Raw genomic sequence first — 17,079 nt, 5'->3', positions numbered from 1 at the left:
GTCCTCGAACTGTAACCCTCCAGTTTCAGCCCCCTGAATGCTGGGATTACAAGGGTGCTCCACCATGCCCGGCTTCTTTTTCTTTTTCTTTTTTGGCAGTGCCCGGGTCTGTTAGGACTTTTATTCCTCTTTCCTTGTCCTGAAAGCTTCTTCCTCCAAAACTTTTCAAATGGTTCTTTTCATCTTCAAGTCTTGGCTTAAATGTCCCTTCCATCCACTACTGCTTCTCCTAGATCCTTCCCAGTACTTGCCAGTACTCACAATGCATGTTCCTATCTTTTCTTTCTGTTTATTGGTTTCCTCTATCCACTTAGACAAGAACCAAGGGCGAGGGAGGCCTCTTGCTTGGCTTCCCCCCCCCCCCCGATACTGGGAACCCAGGGGCATTCTACCTCCGAGTGAAACCCCCAGCCCTATTTTTAATTCTTTATTTGGAAATAGGATCTCACCGAGTTGCAGAGGGCCTCACTAAGTAGCTGAGGCTGTCCTTGAACCTTGATCCTCCTGTCTCAGCCTCCCAAATGTTGGGCTTATAAGTGTGTGCCACCACGCCTGGCTTCCTTGGCTTTTTTATGGCTTACTCTGAAGCCTTGAATGAAACCCTGGAATGCAACCATCCATTTTGTGTTTAAAAACTGAGTGAAGGCCACAGAGCCCCGTTTGTTAACAATTCCTAACCCTCTCCCCTAACGCTGGCCCAGAGCCCCTCCTTTCACAGCCAGCCTGTTTACCCAGCTCCCCAAGAGGCCCACCGCCTTCTAGGCTGCGCTCCTGGCTGCCCCCCACCCCCCGCCTCCCTCTTCACAGTCGGGAGCTGGGACTATGCTTGAGATGCCAGGTCCCATGTCTTGCCACCGCCATAGGCCCACAGGACCCAAGTCCTGGCCAGAAGTGACCCTCGACCCCCGCTGACCACCGCCCTTCTCAAGTCTGCGGGTGGTGAAGCCCGTGAGGGTCGAGGCTCAGTGGGTGCTAGGTACCCAAGTCTCTGGTTCCCTCGGTAACACAGGCCCAGAGAAGAGGAAGCCTGACTTCCACACGTGTGCTTCCTGCTCACCTGGGGCTTTTGGTAACCTCCACATTGCCTGGGGCACAGAGCCAGTGTATCCCAACGTCTACCGCTCAAACCAGGGCCTCCACACCCTCTGGGCGCTATCCAGTGTGCTGAGGCAAAGACCCATGCTATTTATTTATTTATTTATTTATACTGGAGATGAAGCCCAGGGGCATTCTGACTCGGAGCTATACCCCAGCCCTATTTTATTATTTTACCTTAAAACAAGGGTCTCATTAAGTTGCGGAGGGCTTCACTAAGTCCTAAGGCTGGCTGCGAAGCTTAGTCCTCTCAGTCTCCCAAGTACACGCCTGGCTATGCTGCTACCTTACAATGCTGTCCTGGGGGAAGATATTGGGAAGGGTGATTAGACTCGTTCTGCACCTTTGGTTTGTTTATCTATTTATTTATTTGGGAGTACTGGGTACTGGGGATGGAAGCCAGGGGCGTTTTACCTCTGAGCTACGCAGTTCTGCAAATTCTTGAACAGAAATTTGATGGGCAGGAATGCTAGCCCGCTTGATGTTAGTCTTTGCCAGCAGAGGGCGCCGGAAGAACGCAGTAAGGCCAGAGCTGCGGAAAGGGACTGCGTCTTTCCGCAGCAGTTCTTCAGGAAGCTGGCAGGGGGCAGAGGAGGGCGTTCTACCTCCAAGCTACACCCCCAGGCCTGTCTTATTTTTAAATTATCTATCTATCTATCTATCTATCTATCATCTATCTATCATCTATCGATCGATCTATCTATCTATCGATCGATCTATCGATCTATCATTTTTGCGGTACTAGGGATTGAGCCCAGGGGCATTCTACCTCTCAGCTACACCCCCAAGCCCTATGTTTTATTCTTTATTTTGAAACAGGGTCTAAGCTGATGAGTCTCACTACTTGCTGAGGCTGTCATCAAATCTGCAATTCGCCTGTCTCAGCCTGCAAAGTACTAAGACTACAGGTGTGTGCCACCACACTCGGCCTCTTTATTATTTATTTATTTATTTATTTATTTATTTTTTGCGGTTCTGGAGATGGAACCCAGGGGCAGTCTACCTCTGAGCTACATCCCCATGCCCTATTTTTATTTTATTTTATTTTTTTTTTTTGGAAACAGGGTTTTAGTGAGTTGCAAAGGGCCTAAGAAGTTGAGGCTAAGAACCACGATCCTCCTGTCTCAGCCTCCCAAATGCTGGAATCACAAACGTGCACCACCACGCTCAGCTCTTCTTTTTTCATTTTGAAAGAAGATCTAAGTTATTGAACCTGATGGCTTTGAACCTGAGATCCTGTCTTAGCCTCCCAAGTACTGGGGCAAATGGCATGTGCCACCGCGCCTGCCCAGCAGAATTTTTTTTAACCTTCATTCATTCAACAAGTGTTTACTGAACACCTACCATGTAACAGGTACAACTCTAGGAGATAGGGATCGGGCAGTAAAAAGTATTCACACTCATGTTGCAACTTACAGAAAAAGACAAACATTCAAATACCTGTCAGGGAGTGACACACGTTAGAAAGAAAAGGCAGGGCAAAGGCTGCCTACAGGGGCCAGGGAAGGCTTCTTTGAACGGGTGACATTTTAGCTGAGCCACTGACCTATCCTTGTGAATACTAAGAAAAAGAGAGACGGTAGCCGGGCATGGTGGCTGCACGCTTGTAATCCCTGTACTTGGAGGATCTCAGGTTCACAGCCAGCCGCAGCTACTTAGGCCCTCTGCAACCTAGTGCGACTCTGTTTCCAAATAAAGAATATAATAAATCGGGCTGGGAGTGGAGCTCAGAGGTAGAATGCCCCTGGGGGTGGGTGGGGGGAGAGAGAAAGAGAAACGTTTGTAATTTTTCCAATCTTAATTTTCTTTTCGACATCAAACATGCAACAGGTGCATGATCAAAACAAGGAAGCTCTTCCCATTTCAGAAAAAGATATGGACTCTGAAGCCGGGCGTGGTGGCGCACGCTTGTAATCCCAGCGTTCGGGAGGCTGAGACTGGAGGATCGTGGTTTGCGGATAGCCTCAGCTACTTAGTGAGGCCCTCCGTAACTTAGTGAGACCCGGTTTCAAAATAAAGAATAAAAAATAGGGTGTAGCTCGGAGGTCGAATGTCCCTGGGTTCCATCCCCAGGCCCCCCCTCCCCCCCCCCAAAAAAAAAAAAGTAGGGCTGAGGGTGTAGCTCGGAGGTAGACTGCTCCTGGGTTCCATCCCCAGTACTGGGGAAAAGAAAACAAGGACTCTGAAAACTCAGGGTCGAGGCGAGCAGGTCCAAGAGTAAGGAGAACCTCGGCATTTCTGGATGCGGCTCACAGGCTTGGGACCCTTCAGGGCCTCAACACTGCGCAGAAACAGCTGCTGGCAGGAGTGCGCGGGACTCCGCCCGGGTCATCACCGACCCGGGAATCGCCCTAGGAGGCTCCACAACCCGCTAGGGTCAAGTAAAGACTTGGGAGAAACGGGACGCAAGGGCCTGGAAACGAGTCTCCCGAGCCGAGCTCCAGTTCCTGGGGAGAGGCCGCTCCGCCCTCGCCCACCCGCTGAAACGCGGAGGGTCGGGGTGGGGGGAGCCGTCCCAGCGCGTCCCTCGGGGCGCTCCACTGGGGTCTGGGACTGGTGCGGTCTCCGCTATTTAAACCAACTCTGCCTCCTTTTCCGCCGGCTCAGGGGCCAGAGGAGCAGGAAAATATGAAAGGAAAGCGGGGACGTAGTAGGGCGGAGCGGATCAAGACCCAGATCCACGCCCTGCATCCCAGCATCGCGAGTACCGACGCGCACCGTCGCTGTCCTCTGATTGGCTAGCCCTGGAAATTCTCCCCGCTCATTGGCTGTCCCTTGGACGAATGGTGTTCTGGGTGACAAAATTGCAGACGCTGGCCCAGGCGCATGCGCCCAGCGCTTTCCCGGCGAGCCTCGCGCGGGCTTCCGGCCCCGGGAGCTGGCGGCGGCGCTGGGGACCCCGGGACCGCTGTGGGCGGTGCGTGCCGGGGCGGGCGCCGCACGGGCCTCGGGGCTCCAGGGCGGGGCGCGGCACCCCGAGGCGGAGGCCGGCGGGGCGCGCGGCGTGGCCGGCCCCGAGCGCGCCGGTCCCTGGGCGGACCCCCCGGCGGGCCCAGCTCCGCGCAGGCGAGCCGCCGGGCACAGCGCGGGCTCCGGCCGGCTCGGCGTCCCGCCAAGCGTCCCTGGTGAGTGCTGACCCTCTCCGAGGAGACTTCCTCGGGCGCTGGAGGACGAGTGGCGCGTGTACTTATCAGGAGTCTTGTGAAGAGCAGAAGAGTAAAGTGCCCAGTGTGTGATAGAGATGAAGTGGAAACACCCGAATGCATCGCTCGGGTGCTGGTTAAACTGGAGCACATTCCCCCCCTAAACCGTGAAGTCCCATGGTGCCATTAATGAAGAAACCTAGGTTTCTTCTGGGTGGAAAAAGCAAAATAAAGCCGGTCGTGGTGGCGCACGCTAGTAATCCCAGCATTCGGGAGGCTGAGACTGGAGGATCGTGGTTCGTGGACAGCCTCAGCTACGTAGTGAGGCTCTCCGCAACTCAGTGAGACCCTGTTTCAAAATAAAGAATAAAAATAGGGGAGGGGGTGTAGCTCGGAGGTCAAATGCCTCTGGGTTCCATCCCAGACCCGCAAAAAAAAAAGCAAAATAAATACAATGTAGTGTGCGAAATAAGATCTTTATATATGTCAACACATCAAGCACTTTTTCCATTTGTTTTGATAGCATTTTCATTAACAGCACAGGAAGGCGTAGCGGAGCACACCTGTCATCCCAGGACTTGGGAGGCTGAGACAGAAGGATCTCGGGAGGACAAGCTTAGCAAGTAGTGAGACTCATCAACTAGTGAGACCCTGTTCTCAAATAAGAAACAAAATTGGGCCTCGGGTGTAGGTTGAAGGTAGAATGCTTTTGGGTTCCATTCCCAGTATCACAAAATAAATAAATAATAAATGAATAAAAACTAAAAAATAGGGCTGGGGGTATAGTTTGGAGATAGAATTCCCCTGGGTTCAGTCTCTACTACAGTAAGTAAATAGCACAGGAAAAGGCCTGGAACTTCATATGTCAGACTCTCAGTGAAGGGAAGTTGCAGCTGCATTCAGGAAGGTATATTCTCTTAAGTGTTTTTTTTAAAAGATTGAAAAAAATATTTTATTGGTGCAGTATATAGTCATACATCTCAATGGGGTACAAGATGGTAGAGGCACACATACACATCACTCATTTAGTCCTCTGCACTTCCACCCCATTCTCTCCCTCCTCTTATGTTTTTCTATATTGTTTAGCTCCCCCTTTTTTAGTGTTTATCATTGAAACAAAACAATAAAAAATCAAAATGTACTTAATCAGAAATATTTTGAAGATTAACCACATAAAAGTATAAATATTTGTCATACATTGATGTGTAATTGTCCACAAAAGAGCTGGGCACAGTGGCACATGCCCGTAATCCCAGTACTTAGGAGGCTGAGACAGGAGGATCAGCAACTAGTGAGACTCTGATCAACCTAGTTGAGACCCTGTTTCAAAATAAAAATTAGGCTGGGTGTGGTGGCACATGCTTATAATTCTAGTATTTGAAAGGTTGAGACAGGAGAATCGCAGATCTGAGGCCAATCTTAGCTACCTAGTGAGACCCTGTTTCAAAATAAAGAATAAAAAATAAGGTTGAAGATGTAGCTCAACGGTACAATGCCCCTAGGTTCAATCCCCAGTACTGCAAGTAAACAAATAGGCTGGAGATGTAGTTCAGAGGTAGAATGTTCTGGGTTCAATTTCCAGTAACACACACACACACACACACACACAAATTGAGGTCAACCTTCATAACGAGACTATCAAAATTAAAAAGAAGAAGAAGAAGCTGGGCATGGTGGAGCATGCCTGTAATCCCAGTACTTGGGAGGCTGAGACAGGAGGATTGCAGGTTTAGACAGTCTTGGCAATTTTGGAGACTCTCAGTAACCTAACAAGACTCTGTTCCCAAGCAAAACATGTTAAAGGAGGGCTGGGGGTGTAACTTGGAGGTGGAATGTTCCTAGATTCCATTACCAGTACCAAAAATAAAAAGAGGTAGGATCTGGGCATTGTGGTGCATGCCGATAATCCCAGTATTTGGGAAGCTGAGACAGAACAATCGCAGGTTTGAAGCTAACTCAGCAACTTAGGCTCTCAGCAACTTAGACCCTTTTTCCAAATAAAACATTAAAAAATAGGTCTGGAGGTAGAGGGCCCTTGGATTCCATCCCCAGTACTACCAAATTAAATAACTAAAAATAAAATAGTGTAGTTCAGTGGTAGAACACCCCAGGCTCAAATCCCAGGACCACACACACGGCACAGGAGTAAAATGCCTCTGGGTTCAATTCCCAGTAACACAAGACAAGTCATAACACTAAAACCAAAAGGGCTTCAGGACCACAAAAAGGCGGGTGCTAGAATCCCTGGATGTCCTTTCGGCCCCCTGTCTGTGTATTCCACTGTTCTCCAAATCCTGCTGTCTTTTTCTTTCCCCAGGACTGCCTTCCAGATGCCAGCCTGGCTACCCCAGGAGCTCCCCCTGGGAGACTGAAGGCCAGCTCCAGAGTCCAGGCTGAGGCTGAGCAGCCCTGAGCCTCAGGCCAGGGGAATGGCATCCCCCCAGGAGCACCAGGACCAGGCTTCTGGGGAGGGTGAAGGGCTTCTGATTGTGAAGGTGGAGGATTCCTCCTGGGAGCAGGAACCTGACCAGCCGCAGGACATCAGGGATGCCGAGGCCTGCCGCCAGCGCTTCCGTCAATTCCGTTATGGCCACGTGGGCGGGCCCCATGAGGCCTTCAGCCAGCTCTGGGAGCTCTGCTGCCGCTGGCTACGGCCGGAGCTGTGTACCAAGGAGCAGATCCTGGAGCTGCTGGTGCTGGAGCAGTTCCTGACTGTGCTGCCGGAGGAGCTCCAGGCCCGGGTGCGGGCGCAGCACCCAGGGAGTGGCGAGGAGGCTGTTGCCTTGGTGGAGGACCTACAGAAGCAGCCAGCGAAAGCCTGGCTGCAGGTGAGGGGTCTTCTCTCATCCAGGGCCACCTGGATGGTGCTTGAGCTGAGCACAACTGGCTGTCTCAAGCCAGTTGTGGTGGTGCACTCTTATAATCCCAGCATTTGGGAGGCTGAGACAGGAGGATTGTGGTTCCAGGACAGCCTCAGCTACTTACTGAGGCCTTAGGCAATTTAGTGAGACACTGTTACAAAATAAAGAATAAAAAATAGGGCTGGGATTGTCACTTGGAGGTAGAATGCCCCCTAGGCTCTATCCCCAGTACAGCAAAAAAAAAAAAAAGAAGTGGCCATCTTCATGAAAACAAGTCTCCAGGAGGCTCACAGGGCTCAGGGATGCCAAGGGAGCTTCATTAAAGCACAGTGCAGCCGGGTGTGACAGTACACTCTTGTAATCCCAATATTTGGGAGGCTGAGACAGGAGGATTGCAGATTTGCAGCAAGGCTCAGAGGCCTTCTGCAGTTTAGTGAGACCTTGTTTGAAAATGGTGGCACACGCTTGTAATCACAAGCTTGAGAGGCTGAGACAGGAGGATTGCACAGGTTCAAAGCCAGCCTCAGCTACTTAGTGATGCTCTTAGGAACTTAGTGAGACCCTGTTTCCAAATATAAAATAGGGCTGGAGGTGTAGCCCGGAGGTAGAAAGCCCCTGGGTCCCCCCCCACCCCCATACCACACACACAAAAAAGAATAAAAAATAGGGCTGGGGGTGTAGCCCAGAGGTAGAATGCCCCTGAGTTGCAATTAAAAAAAAGTGTGACCTGGTGCCTTTCTGAAAGATGGGCCAAAGTAAATACGCTTCTCTTGGGTAGTTTTGTTGGGCAACGTGGGCATGTTCCAGAAAGGCGGTTTTAGCTCCACACTAAAGGTTGTGCCGTGGGCCAGGCAGGCCCTGGGGACACTGTCATGTGTGTGGGAACGCCAGAGAGGCCTGAGAAGGCAGAGCTGTCGTGGGCGCCCTGCTGTCTGTGTGTTGATCCTTGCCACAGGAGCATTTCGGAGGTGCTCATGAGCGTGGGGTGTTACCATGGCAGGAGGCCCCACTCCCCCTTGCCCGGTGACTGACGCTGGCCCACTGGGGAGCGTGCACCGCCCAGTGTCACAGTCCCTGGCTTTTCTGGGGCTCCATTCTGATCTTCGTCCCGACACCCCGCCTCCTGAGGGCCGTGCCCTGTGTCTCCTTCCCAGGGATTAAGCTCTGTCTCCCCGGTCTGGTCTCCGTGCTGACGAGCATGTGTGGTTCCTGCACAGGACGTGCCCTCAGAGGAGGCGGAGCCTGAGGCTGCAGTCCGGAGATCCCAGGCCAAGGGGTCTCCCCTGGTGGCGGGGGCACGGAGCTGGGGGCCCCGGGAGCAGCACAGCCACAGGGGTAAGCCTCAGTCCTTGCAGGAGCATGGCGGCCCCGCAGGCCCAGCTCCTTCCCAGCACTGCACTGAGGGGAGCAGGCTCCTTGTGTTCAGTGATGCCCGCGTGTGTGCTCGTGTGCGTGTGTACAGGGGAGACTAAGGCTCCGCCAGGCGAGTGGCCTTCCTGAGGCTCCATGCTTTCCCTTCAGCCCAGCTGCCTGCGCTTCTTAAAGAGGGGAGAACAAGACAGACGGCGGATGCAAGCTTTGCCTCTGGGGTCCACGTGAGTTGCCAGTCCTCTGGGAGGCCCTTTCACCTGAACCGCCCTGGCCCTGCCTGTGGCCCTGAGCCCTTCCTCTCACTCCAGGGACCTGTGGCATTGGAAGACATCCCCTTCTATTTCTCGAAGGAAGAATGGGGCTCCCTGGCCCCGGCTCAGAGGGACCTCTTCTGGAGCATAAAGCAGAAGAACTCCCAGCATGCGGCCCTGGGTAAGTGGGGTTGCTGCAGGCCTGTCTTCTCTCCGGCTGCAGCAGGCTGCCCACTCTCCCCGAGAGCCCTGTCACCCCTTTCTTGTGCTCACGGCCAGTTCTCTGAGTGCTTGTAAGGGCGTGTTGACCTCATCCTGGTGCGTGGCAGATCATCCTCCTAGTGGCCACTGACGGACCGAGCTGAGAAGGCTAGTTGTGAGGCCACCTTGGGCCACAGCCAGTGTCCAGCTGCTATGGAGGGCCCCTCCTCCCCCGTTTGAAGCCTCAGGCCCGGGGCCCCTCCAAGCCAGAAGCTCCTCAGGATTCGGCACCACACTCCCCAGTGGGCCTGATGGTCTGCTCCGAGTTTGGAGAGGTGCAGCAGTGGGGTGGGGTCGCACCTGTGCGCCTTCTGGCGCCTGGTTTCCACAGTGCAGGTGCGGCGGCCAGCCTTGGGTGGAGCGCAGCCCTGGCTGGGGGCCGAGGCTCAGGCGCACGCAGAGCCGCGCTCCTCTGGCGTTTGGTCATCATCCTATTCGGTAGCTGAGCCGGGGTCTGAACCTTAAAGCCAGGAAGCTAGCTTTCCCTGAGCCCCTTTCCTCCTCCCGCCCAGAACCCAGCGGGACTGAAGAGGCCGCCCCTTCCCTTGCAGGGCTGGGGCGCCATAGCCAGAGCGAGAAGGCTCCGCCGGAGGAGGCAGGGCAGGCGCGGCCGGGCCCCGCGGGCGGCGAGGTGGCCGCGGCCTGGGGCCCCGAGGAGGCCTGGGGGGCCACGGGCCGGCCTGCGGGGGCGCGGCGGGGCCGGCCGCCCTCGCGCCGGCGCCAGTTCCGGGACCTGGCGGCCGAGAAGCCGCACGGCTGCGCGCAGTGCGGGAAGCGCTTCCGCTGGGGCTCGGACCTGGCGCGGCACCAGCGCACGCACACGGGCGAGAAGCCGCACAAGTGCCCGGAGTGCGACAAGCGCTTCCGCAGCTCCTCGGACCTGGCGCGCCACCAGGGCGTGCACACGGGCGAGAAGCCCTTCTCCTGCGCGCAGTGCGGCAAGAGCTTCAGCCGCAGCGCCTACCTGGCGGACCACCAGCGCATCCACACCGGCGAGAAGCCCTTCGGCTGCGGCGACTGCGGCAAGAGCTTCTCGCTGCGCTCCTACCTGCTGGACCACCGGCGCGTGCACACCGGCGAGCGGCCCTTCGGCTGCGGCGAGTGCGACAAGAGCTTCAAGCAGCGCGCGCACCTCATCGCCCACCAGAGCCTGCACGCCAAGATGGCCCAGCCGGTGGGGTGAGGGGCAGGCCCGCCGCCCGCACTCCTCCCCATCCAGGCTCGCCGGCGGACTGCCCGGGCACCCAGCCCAGAACTGGCCTGCGGCACTCGCGGAATGGGAATCCCGCCCGCCTTCTTTCGGGTCCAGAGCCCGCGCTCTCCAGGCCGGCCGCAGGTGACGGAGGTCTTTCCAAGACCCCTCGGCCTCCCTGGCCAGTGGCTCTTCGTTTCCTGCCTTCTCAGGGCCCCTGGCCAGATTCCTGAGCCCTGCCGGCCTGTGCCTTCCAGTGGAGTGGACTGGGCAGCAGGGCTTTGGGAGGGTCGGTGGGCCACACCTGTGAGAACCCAGGTCCTGGGGTGCAACCGCAGGGCCTTTTCTGGCCGTCTTCCCCACTCGCTTCCAGGCCATGGCCTCTTGGCCTGCTGTGGGGGAGTTCCTGCCTCTGCTCTGCGCAGACCCCGGCCGCTGTGAGCCAAGCCATCACCTGCCAGTGTGGAGGGAGGCCGTGGAGAGCGGGGCAGTCCAGAGGCCTGGCCCGGCTGTGCTTAGCACTAGCACTCTGCAGCACTGTTGAGAACTCTCAAGCACTGTGTTCCCTTCGTCTGTCTGAGCTCTGCGGGTTTTTATTAACAGCTGCACACAGCCCGGCAGGCTTCCGAGTGAGGGGCTTGAATAAACATGGAAACCTCCCTTCAGCCTTCTTCTTCTGCACTGCTGGGAACTAAACCCAGACTGGTCAGATTGGTGGCTCCTGGTGCTCTGGTCCTGCAGCGGCAGCCTGTGCCAGCCCTGTCCTGGCAGGAGAGGCGAGGCAAGAAGGACGTGGCTCTTGGGCAGACCTCTCCTGCGGGCAGGTGAAGTAAGTGAGGGCTGACCTGGCCTGCGCTGTGCAGCCTGGCGGGCTGCCGTTCCCAATGACACCTGCCCTTGCTCCCCGCCACGGACCCTGCCCAGCCCGGCCGCTGTGCTGCGGCTCCACTGTGCAGGTCCTCCTGTGCACCTGGGGGCCTCGGCCGCCTGGCCTACGAAGCGAGGGGGGGTCCTTCTCTCTCTTACTAACTGGCCTGCCCTACCTAGCGCATCAACCTGTGCCCAGAGCAGTCCTCATCCCCAGAGGAAGCCGCAGACAGGGCTGATCCATCCCAGTCCGGTTCTACCTCTGGGCTCCCTGCTGTCCTGTGTGTGTGGAGATGTGTGTGTGTGTGTGTGTGTGCCTGGATTGGTAGATGAGTGCCTGTGGGAAGGAGTGGTGGAATGAGGAATGAGGCTTTTTTTTTTTTGGGGGGGGTGATTCTGAAGATTGAACCCAGGGACTTTTTTTTTTTTTTTTTGCAGGTTTGGGGATGGAACCTAGGGACATTCTACCTCCAAGCTATAACCCCTGCCCTATTTTTTTTTTTTTTTTTTTTTTTTGGTGGTGGTACTGGGATTCCTGGAAGCCCTTCTACCTCCGGGCTACACTCCCAGACCTATTTTATATTTTTGAAACAGGGTCTCTTAAGCCAGCGCGGCTGGCTTCAAACCAGTGCAATCCTTCTGGCTCCGCCTCCCAAAGCGCGGAGATTACAAGCTTGTGCCACCACGCCTGGCCAACCCCTGCCCTATTTTTTAAACATTTTTTTTTTGTGTGTGTGGTCTTAGGGGTGGAACCCAGTGGCCTTCTACCTCTGGGCTACACTCCCAGACCTATTTTGTATTTTGTTTGGAAACAGGGTCTCACAGAGTTGCTGAGACCCTCACTAAGTAGCTAAAGCTGGCTTTGAACCTGTGCAATCCTCCTGTTTTAGCCTCCCAAGAGCTGGAATTATAAGCGTGTGCCACCATGCCCAGCTCCTATTTTTTGTTCTTTATTTTGAAACAGGGTCTCACTGAGTTGCAAAGGGCCTCACTAAGTAGCTGAGGCTGTCCACAAACTAAACCATGATCCTTTGGTCTCAGCCTCCTGAATACTGGGACCACAAGCTTGCGCCACCACTCCTGACCCCAGGGGCTTTCTACACCTCCAGCCGTGTGTGTGTGTGTGTGTGTGTGTGTGTGTGTGTGTGTGTGTGTGTGGCATTGGCTATTGAATTTAGAGGCATTCTACCTCTGAGCCAAACCCCCAGCCTGATTTTATTCTTATTTGGAAGCAGTGTCTCACTAAGTTGCAGTGGGCCTTGCTAAATTGTCTAGGCTGGCTTTGAAGATTCTCCCGTCTCAGCCTCCCAAGTACTGGGATTACAAGCATGCACCAAAATACTCCCAGACATATTTTATATTTTCTTTGGAAACAGGGTCTCACTAAGTTGCTGAGTCTCACTCAGTAGCTGAGGCTGGCTTCGAACCTGTGCGATCCTCCTGTCTCAGCCTTCCAAGCACGGGGATTACGAGCATGTGCCACCACGCCTGGCTTATTTTTATTTTTTATTTTTTGCAGAACTAGGGTTTGAGTGCCGCAGCATCCAGCACAGCCCTGGGAGGGTCATCTGAGGGGGAGAGGAGGGGATGGGAAGGAAAGACGACATAGAAAAGCGGGCTTGGGAGGACCCCCAGGGATAAGAACCCGAGAGAGCAAGTTTCTTCTCTCACTGCTCAGTTGTATGCAATAGCAGGAGGAAGTTTTAGCTGGGAACGCCACATGCATAGATGCCCGCGCCCGCCGGCCCCACTGAGCTATGAATTAACTCACCGCAGAGTTTGCACAAATCCAGAAGACAATCAGTGGTGCAGACCAGCAAGGAATATCTGGAAATGTAGAGTGTTGTCCTGGGTCCCTGACCCCGCTCAGCCCTAGCAGACAGGCTTTCGGGAGAAGCCACACTTCTTGAGCTTAGGCTTCAGCCCCTGGCTCCCGCAACTCCCCGTTGACCCAGCTCAGCCCTAGCAAATGGGGGCTTTGGGAGAAAGGCTGTGGTTCCTTGAACTTGCCCCAGGGCAACGGACTTGCTGGTAGCCTCTAGCTCCCCACGTTTAACCCAGGGCCATTCTACCTCAGAGCTCCACCGGGTAGTCCTATATTTTATTCTTTTTTTTTTTTTTTTTTTGTGGTACTGGGGGTGGAACCCAGGCTTTCTACCTCTGGGCTATACTCCCAGACCTATTTTATACTTTATTTGGAAACAGGGTCTCACTCAGTAGCTAAGAGCCTCACTTAGTAGTTGAGACTGGCTTCAAACCTGTGCGATCCTCCTGTCTCAGCCTCCCAAGCGCAGGGATTACAAGTGTGCGCCACCATGCCCAGCCTTTTATTCTTTATTTTGTTTGTTTGTTTGTTTGTTTTTGTGGTCCTGGGGATGGAACCCAGGGGCTTTCTAACTGCAGGCTACACCCCAGACCTATTTTATATTTTATATTTGGAAACAGGGTCTCACTAAGTTGCTGAGAGCCTCACTCAGTAGCTGAGGCTGGCTTCAAACCTGCGCGATCCTCCTGTCTCAGCCTCCCAAGGGCGGGGATTACAAGCGTGCGCCACCACGCCCGGCTCTTATTGAAACAGGGTCTCACTAAGTAGCCGGGGCTGGCTGCGAACTTGCAATCCTGGTAGTACATATGTACAGCACCATGCCTGGCTCTAGAATGAGAATATCTCTAGTGTGGGTGGCTCCGCCCAAGGTAGACACTCAGGTGTAACAAGATCAGATAGAAGTGTGGGCCAAGAGCTAAGAATAGGATCGGGCCAGGCTCCTGGCTCAGGTACGGGTACATGAATGTCAGCCAAAAAGTCACCCACTGGAGCCAGAGAGCAGTCAGGCTGGGGGAGCGGAGCCCGGGGTTCAGGGGAGGGGGCAGAGTCCAGCTCAGGTCATAAACAGCTGATAGGAGGTAGCTGAGAGCGGCGTGTAGGGCCCAGGGTATCGGAGCTGCTTAGAGAAAGCCGCACTTGGCCCTCATGGCCTTCCTGGTGGCGGGGACCCTGCAGGTGGCCACGCAGTTGGCAGATGCTCTAGACAGCCTGGGGAGAAAGGTAATGGGAGGCTGCCCCTGACCCCACCTGCTTCCGACACCCTGCGGAGCCCCAGCCCAGCCTGACCCAGCCCTGCCTCCCCAGGGGAAGTACAGCGTGCAGGGCCCCAGGGTGGCCCTGACGCTCAGCAGCCCCGGGGTGTCCACCACATTGGTTGCTGCCCTGGACCCTGTGCTCCAGGCCCTGGGCTTTGAAAACTGCAGGAAGAAGACCTCTGCCCAGGTGAGCCCTGCCCAGGCGAGCCCTCTGCATGCACCCTCGCTCCCCGGCACCCAGGCCTGACCTTGCTTCTTGCCCTAGAGCTTTAGGAAGGAGCTGGTTTGGTTCCGGGAGCAGCTGGATGCCCGTGGGGGCCCCGTGGGCTGTGCCCTGGTAGCCCTGGTGGCTCCCAGGGAGCAGCTGAGAAGCCCACAGCCGCTGGTCCAGGAGCTGAGTCACTGCGAAGCCTTGCGTGGCTGCCCCAAAGTCTTCCTGTTGCTCCCCAGTGGTGCCGGGGGTAAGGGCAGGTCAGGGACCCCATGGTTCCCAGGCAGAGGGCAGGCCGGCAGCCTCTCTCTGACTCAGGCTCCCCTGCTTTTCCATCAGCTGCGCCCCAGGCCGGAGCCTTCCTCGCCGGGCTGAGGGAGCTCTGTGGCGGCTCTGCTGCTCAGGGGTCCCTGCTACAGCTGCTGACAGAGGTGGGGGCCCCAGAAGGGGTGCGGGAGGCTGGGCCCGTGGTCCTTCTGACTCCACCATTCTCCCCAGCCTGTCCCAGTTAGGTTTATTCACAGGCACCCTCTCCTGCCCCCACTCCACGCCTTTGCCCTGAGGCTTGCTCCTTCTGTGGGGGCTCCCATCCAGTCCCTCCCTGTGTTTCTGGCCTCTGCTCTGCCACTTCCAGCCCCTGTAACAGGTGTGCAGTGATTGCCCTGGTGGCTGGGCAGGCGGACTCTCAGGGAGCTGGGTGGTGGGACCCGGGGCGAAGGGCGTGGCCTGGCTCTGCTCCCAGGCCCGGTTCCTCCCACGCGCTCCCTGGGCGCTTTGTCCACAGCCCCCTGGCCCTCGGCAGGTCCCTGCCTCTGTGCACACTGAGGGGGAGGTATGGCCACTGTCCACTGGAGGCCACACTGGCCCAGGGAAGCCAGTGGCCTTGAGCCAGAAGCACCTGAGGTCTTGCTCAGGTGCCTGCCGCCCTCCACGTCCTCCTCCCTCCCTGGTCGTTGACCCTGAGGAGCCGGTAGTAGCTGTGGGCCCTGCACAGTCGGCCCGGAGTCAGGGTCCTGGCCACCTGCTTGGGTTGCAGCCCTTGCCCAGCTTGGCCCCGCATGGAGCAGCCCCTGCAGTGTCTGGGCCACCCTAGCTCTTCTGCAGGGTGGCCGAGGAGCCTGCCAAGGACACCTGCTGTCCAGTCCTTCACAGCTCCTTGCGGGGGACACTGTGCCTGGGAACCCTGGAGGCCCTGGGGCCTGAGGTGAGGCGGCCATCCCTTCGTGTGGTCACAGTCGCAGGTGGGACCGGGGCTGAGGGACACCCAGGTGGGGAGGCAGGGCCTGGGAGTCCCCTCCCGCTCTGAGTGTACTTAACCCCTCTGCAGCCAGACCCCAGGCCCAGTGCTCCGTATGACCTGTCAGGGCTCCGGGCTGCCCTCCTCTTGGCTGTGGTCAGAGACCGACCCGGGGCACAGCGAGATGTGCAGGCCCTGAGGGGCCTGTGCCAGGCCCTGGGCTTCAAGACCACCCTGAGGATGGACCCCACAGCTCAGGTGAGGGGGCCCAAAAGCTTCTGAGGGTACTCGGAGAGTTGGCGCCTCCTTCCCCAGGGCCCTGCAACGCCCCTGGCCTCCTCCCAGGCCACGCCCCATCGCGGTAGCGTGCACCCACATTCTAGCCTCTGTCTTTGCTGCTGCACACAGGAGCATCTTCCTTGCCGCCGTCAGCCTGCTCTCCCTTGCTCGCTGGGGCTCTACTCTGGCTTTATTCCCCAGCTCAGAGCTCTACCTCCTAGAGTGTGATGTCTTTTCGGTACACACATCAACCTGCTGTCCTCTCTCCCTGCCTCTTAACTTCTTACCCCCGGGGCGGGAGGAGAACCTATTCCAGGAGGCTGGACTCCCAGTGACCTCCAGTGTGCCTATGCAGGGCCAGAGGCGGAGACAGGAGGATCACACAGGTTCAAAGCCAGCCATGCTGGCTTGAGAGACTCTGTTTCCAAATAAAAAAAAGTATAAAAATGGGTCTGGGAGTGTAGCCCAGAGGCAGAAGGGTTTCCAGGAACCCAGTACCACACACACAAAAAAAGGGCTTCCCTAGCCAGGCGTGGTGGTTCACTCTTGTAATCCCAGTATTTGGGAGGTTGAGACAGGTGATCCAGGCTTGAAGTCTTTGCAATAAGGCTTGAAGTCTTTGCAACTTGGTGAGATACTGTTTCAAAATTAAGAATTAGAAATAGAAGCCAGGCGTGGTGGCGCATGCTTGTAATCTTAGCATTCAGGAGGCTGAGACTGGAGGATCGTGGTTTGCGGACAGCCTCAGCCTTAGTAGCCTCAGCTACTAAGTAAGGCCCTTTGCAACTCAGTGAGACCCAGTTTCAAAATAAAGAATAAAAAATATAGGGTAAGGGGTGTAGCTTGGAGGCTGAATGCCCCTGGGTTCCATCCCCAGACCCTCAAAAAAATAAAAAAATAAATAAAAGAAATAGAGCCGGGCATGGTGGCGCATACTTGTAATCCCATATTTGGGAAGCTAAGACAAGAGGATCGCAGTTTGTGGACAGCCTCAGCTACTTAGTGAGACTCTTTGCAACTCAGTGAAACCCTGTTTCAAAAATAAAGAATAAGCTGGGCGTGGTGGCGGACGCTTGTCATCCCGGCGCCTGGGAGGCGGAGACAGGAGGATCACGCAGGTTCGAAGCCAGCCGCGCACGCTGGCTCAGGAGACCCTGTTTCCAAATAAAAAAATGTAAAAATAGGTCTGGGAGTGTAGCCCGGAGATAAAAGGGCTTCCAGGAACCCCTG

At 55.8% G+C, this 17,079-nt stretch overlaps 1 protein-coding gene across 1 annotated transcript; it reads left to right on the top strand.

The window, feature by feature from the left end:
* Positions 1-6,667: 6,667 nt before the first annotated feature.
* ZNF213 (zinc finger protein 213) lies at positions 6,668-10,165 on the top strand (the record flags this gene model as incomplete). The annotated part of the gene is made up of 5 exons (XM_080703305.1): positions 6,668-7,066; positions 8,317-8,434; positions 8,621-8,694; positions 8,779-8,902; positions 9,534-10,165. 5 exons carry the CDS (start codon positions 6,668-6,670, stop codon positions 10,163-10,165), a joined length of 1,347 nt encoding a protein of 448 aa, XP_080559431.1.
* Between the last annotated feature and the right edge of the window lie 6,914 nt (positions 10,166-17,079).

This window comes from Muscardinus avellanarius (genome assembly GCF_963383645.1).
Source record: "Muscardinus avellanarius genome assembly, chromosome: 10".
NCBI lineage: Eukaryota > Metazoa > Chordata > Mammalia > Rodentia > Gliridae > Muscardinus > Muscardinus avellanarius.
The sequence above is the reverse complement of the archived record's forward strand: the minus strand, read 5'-3'. Positions and strand labels throughout refer to the sequence as shown.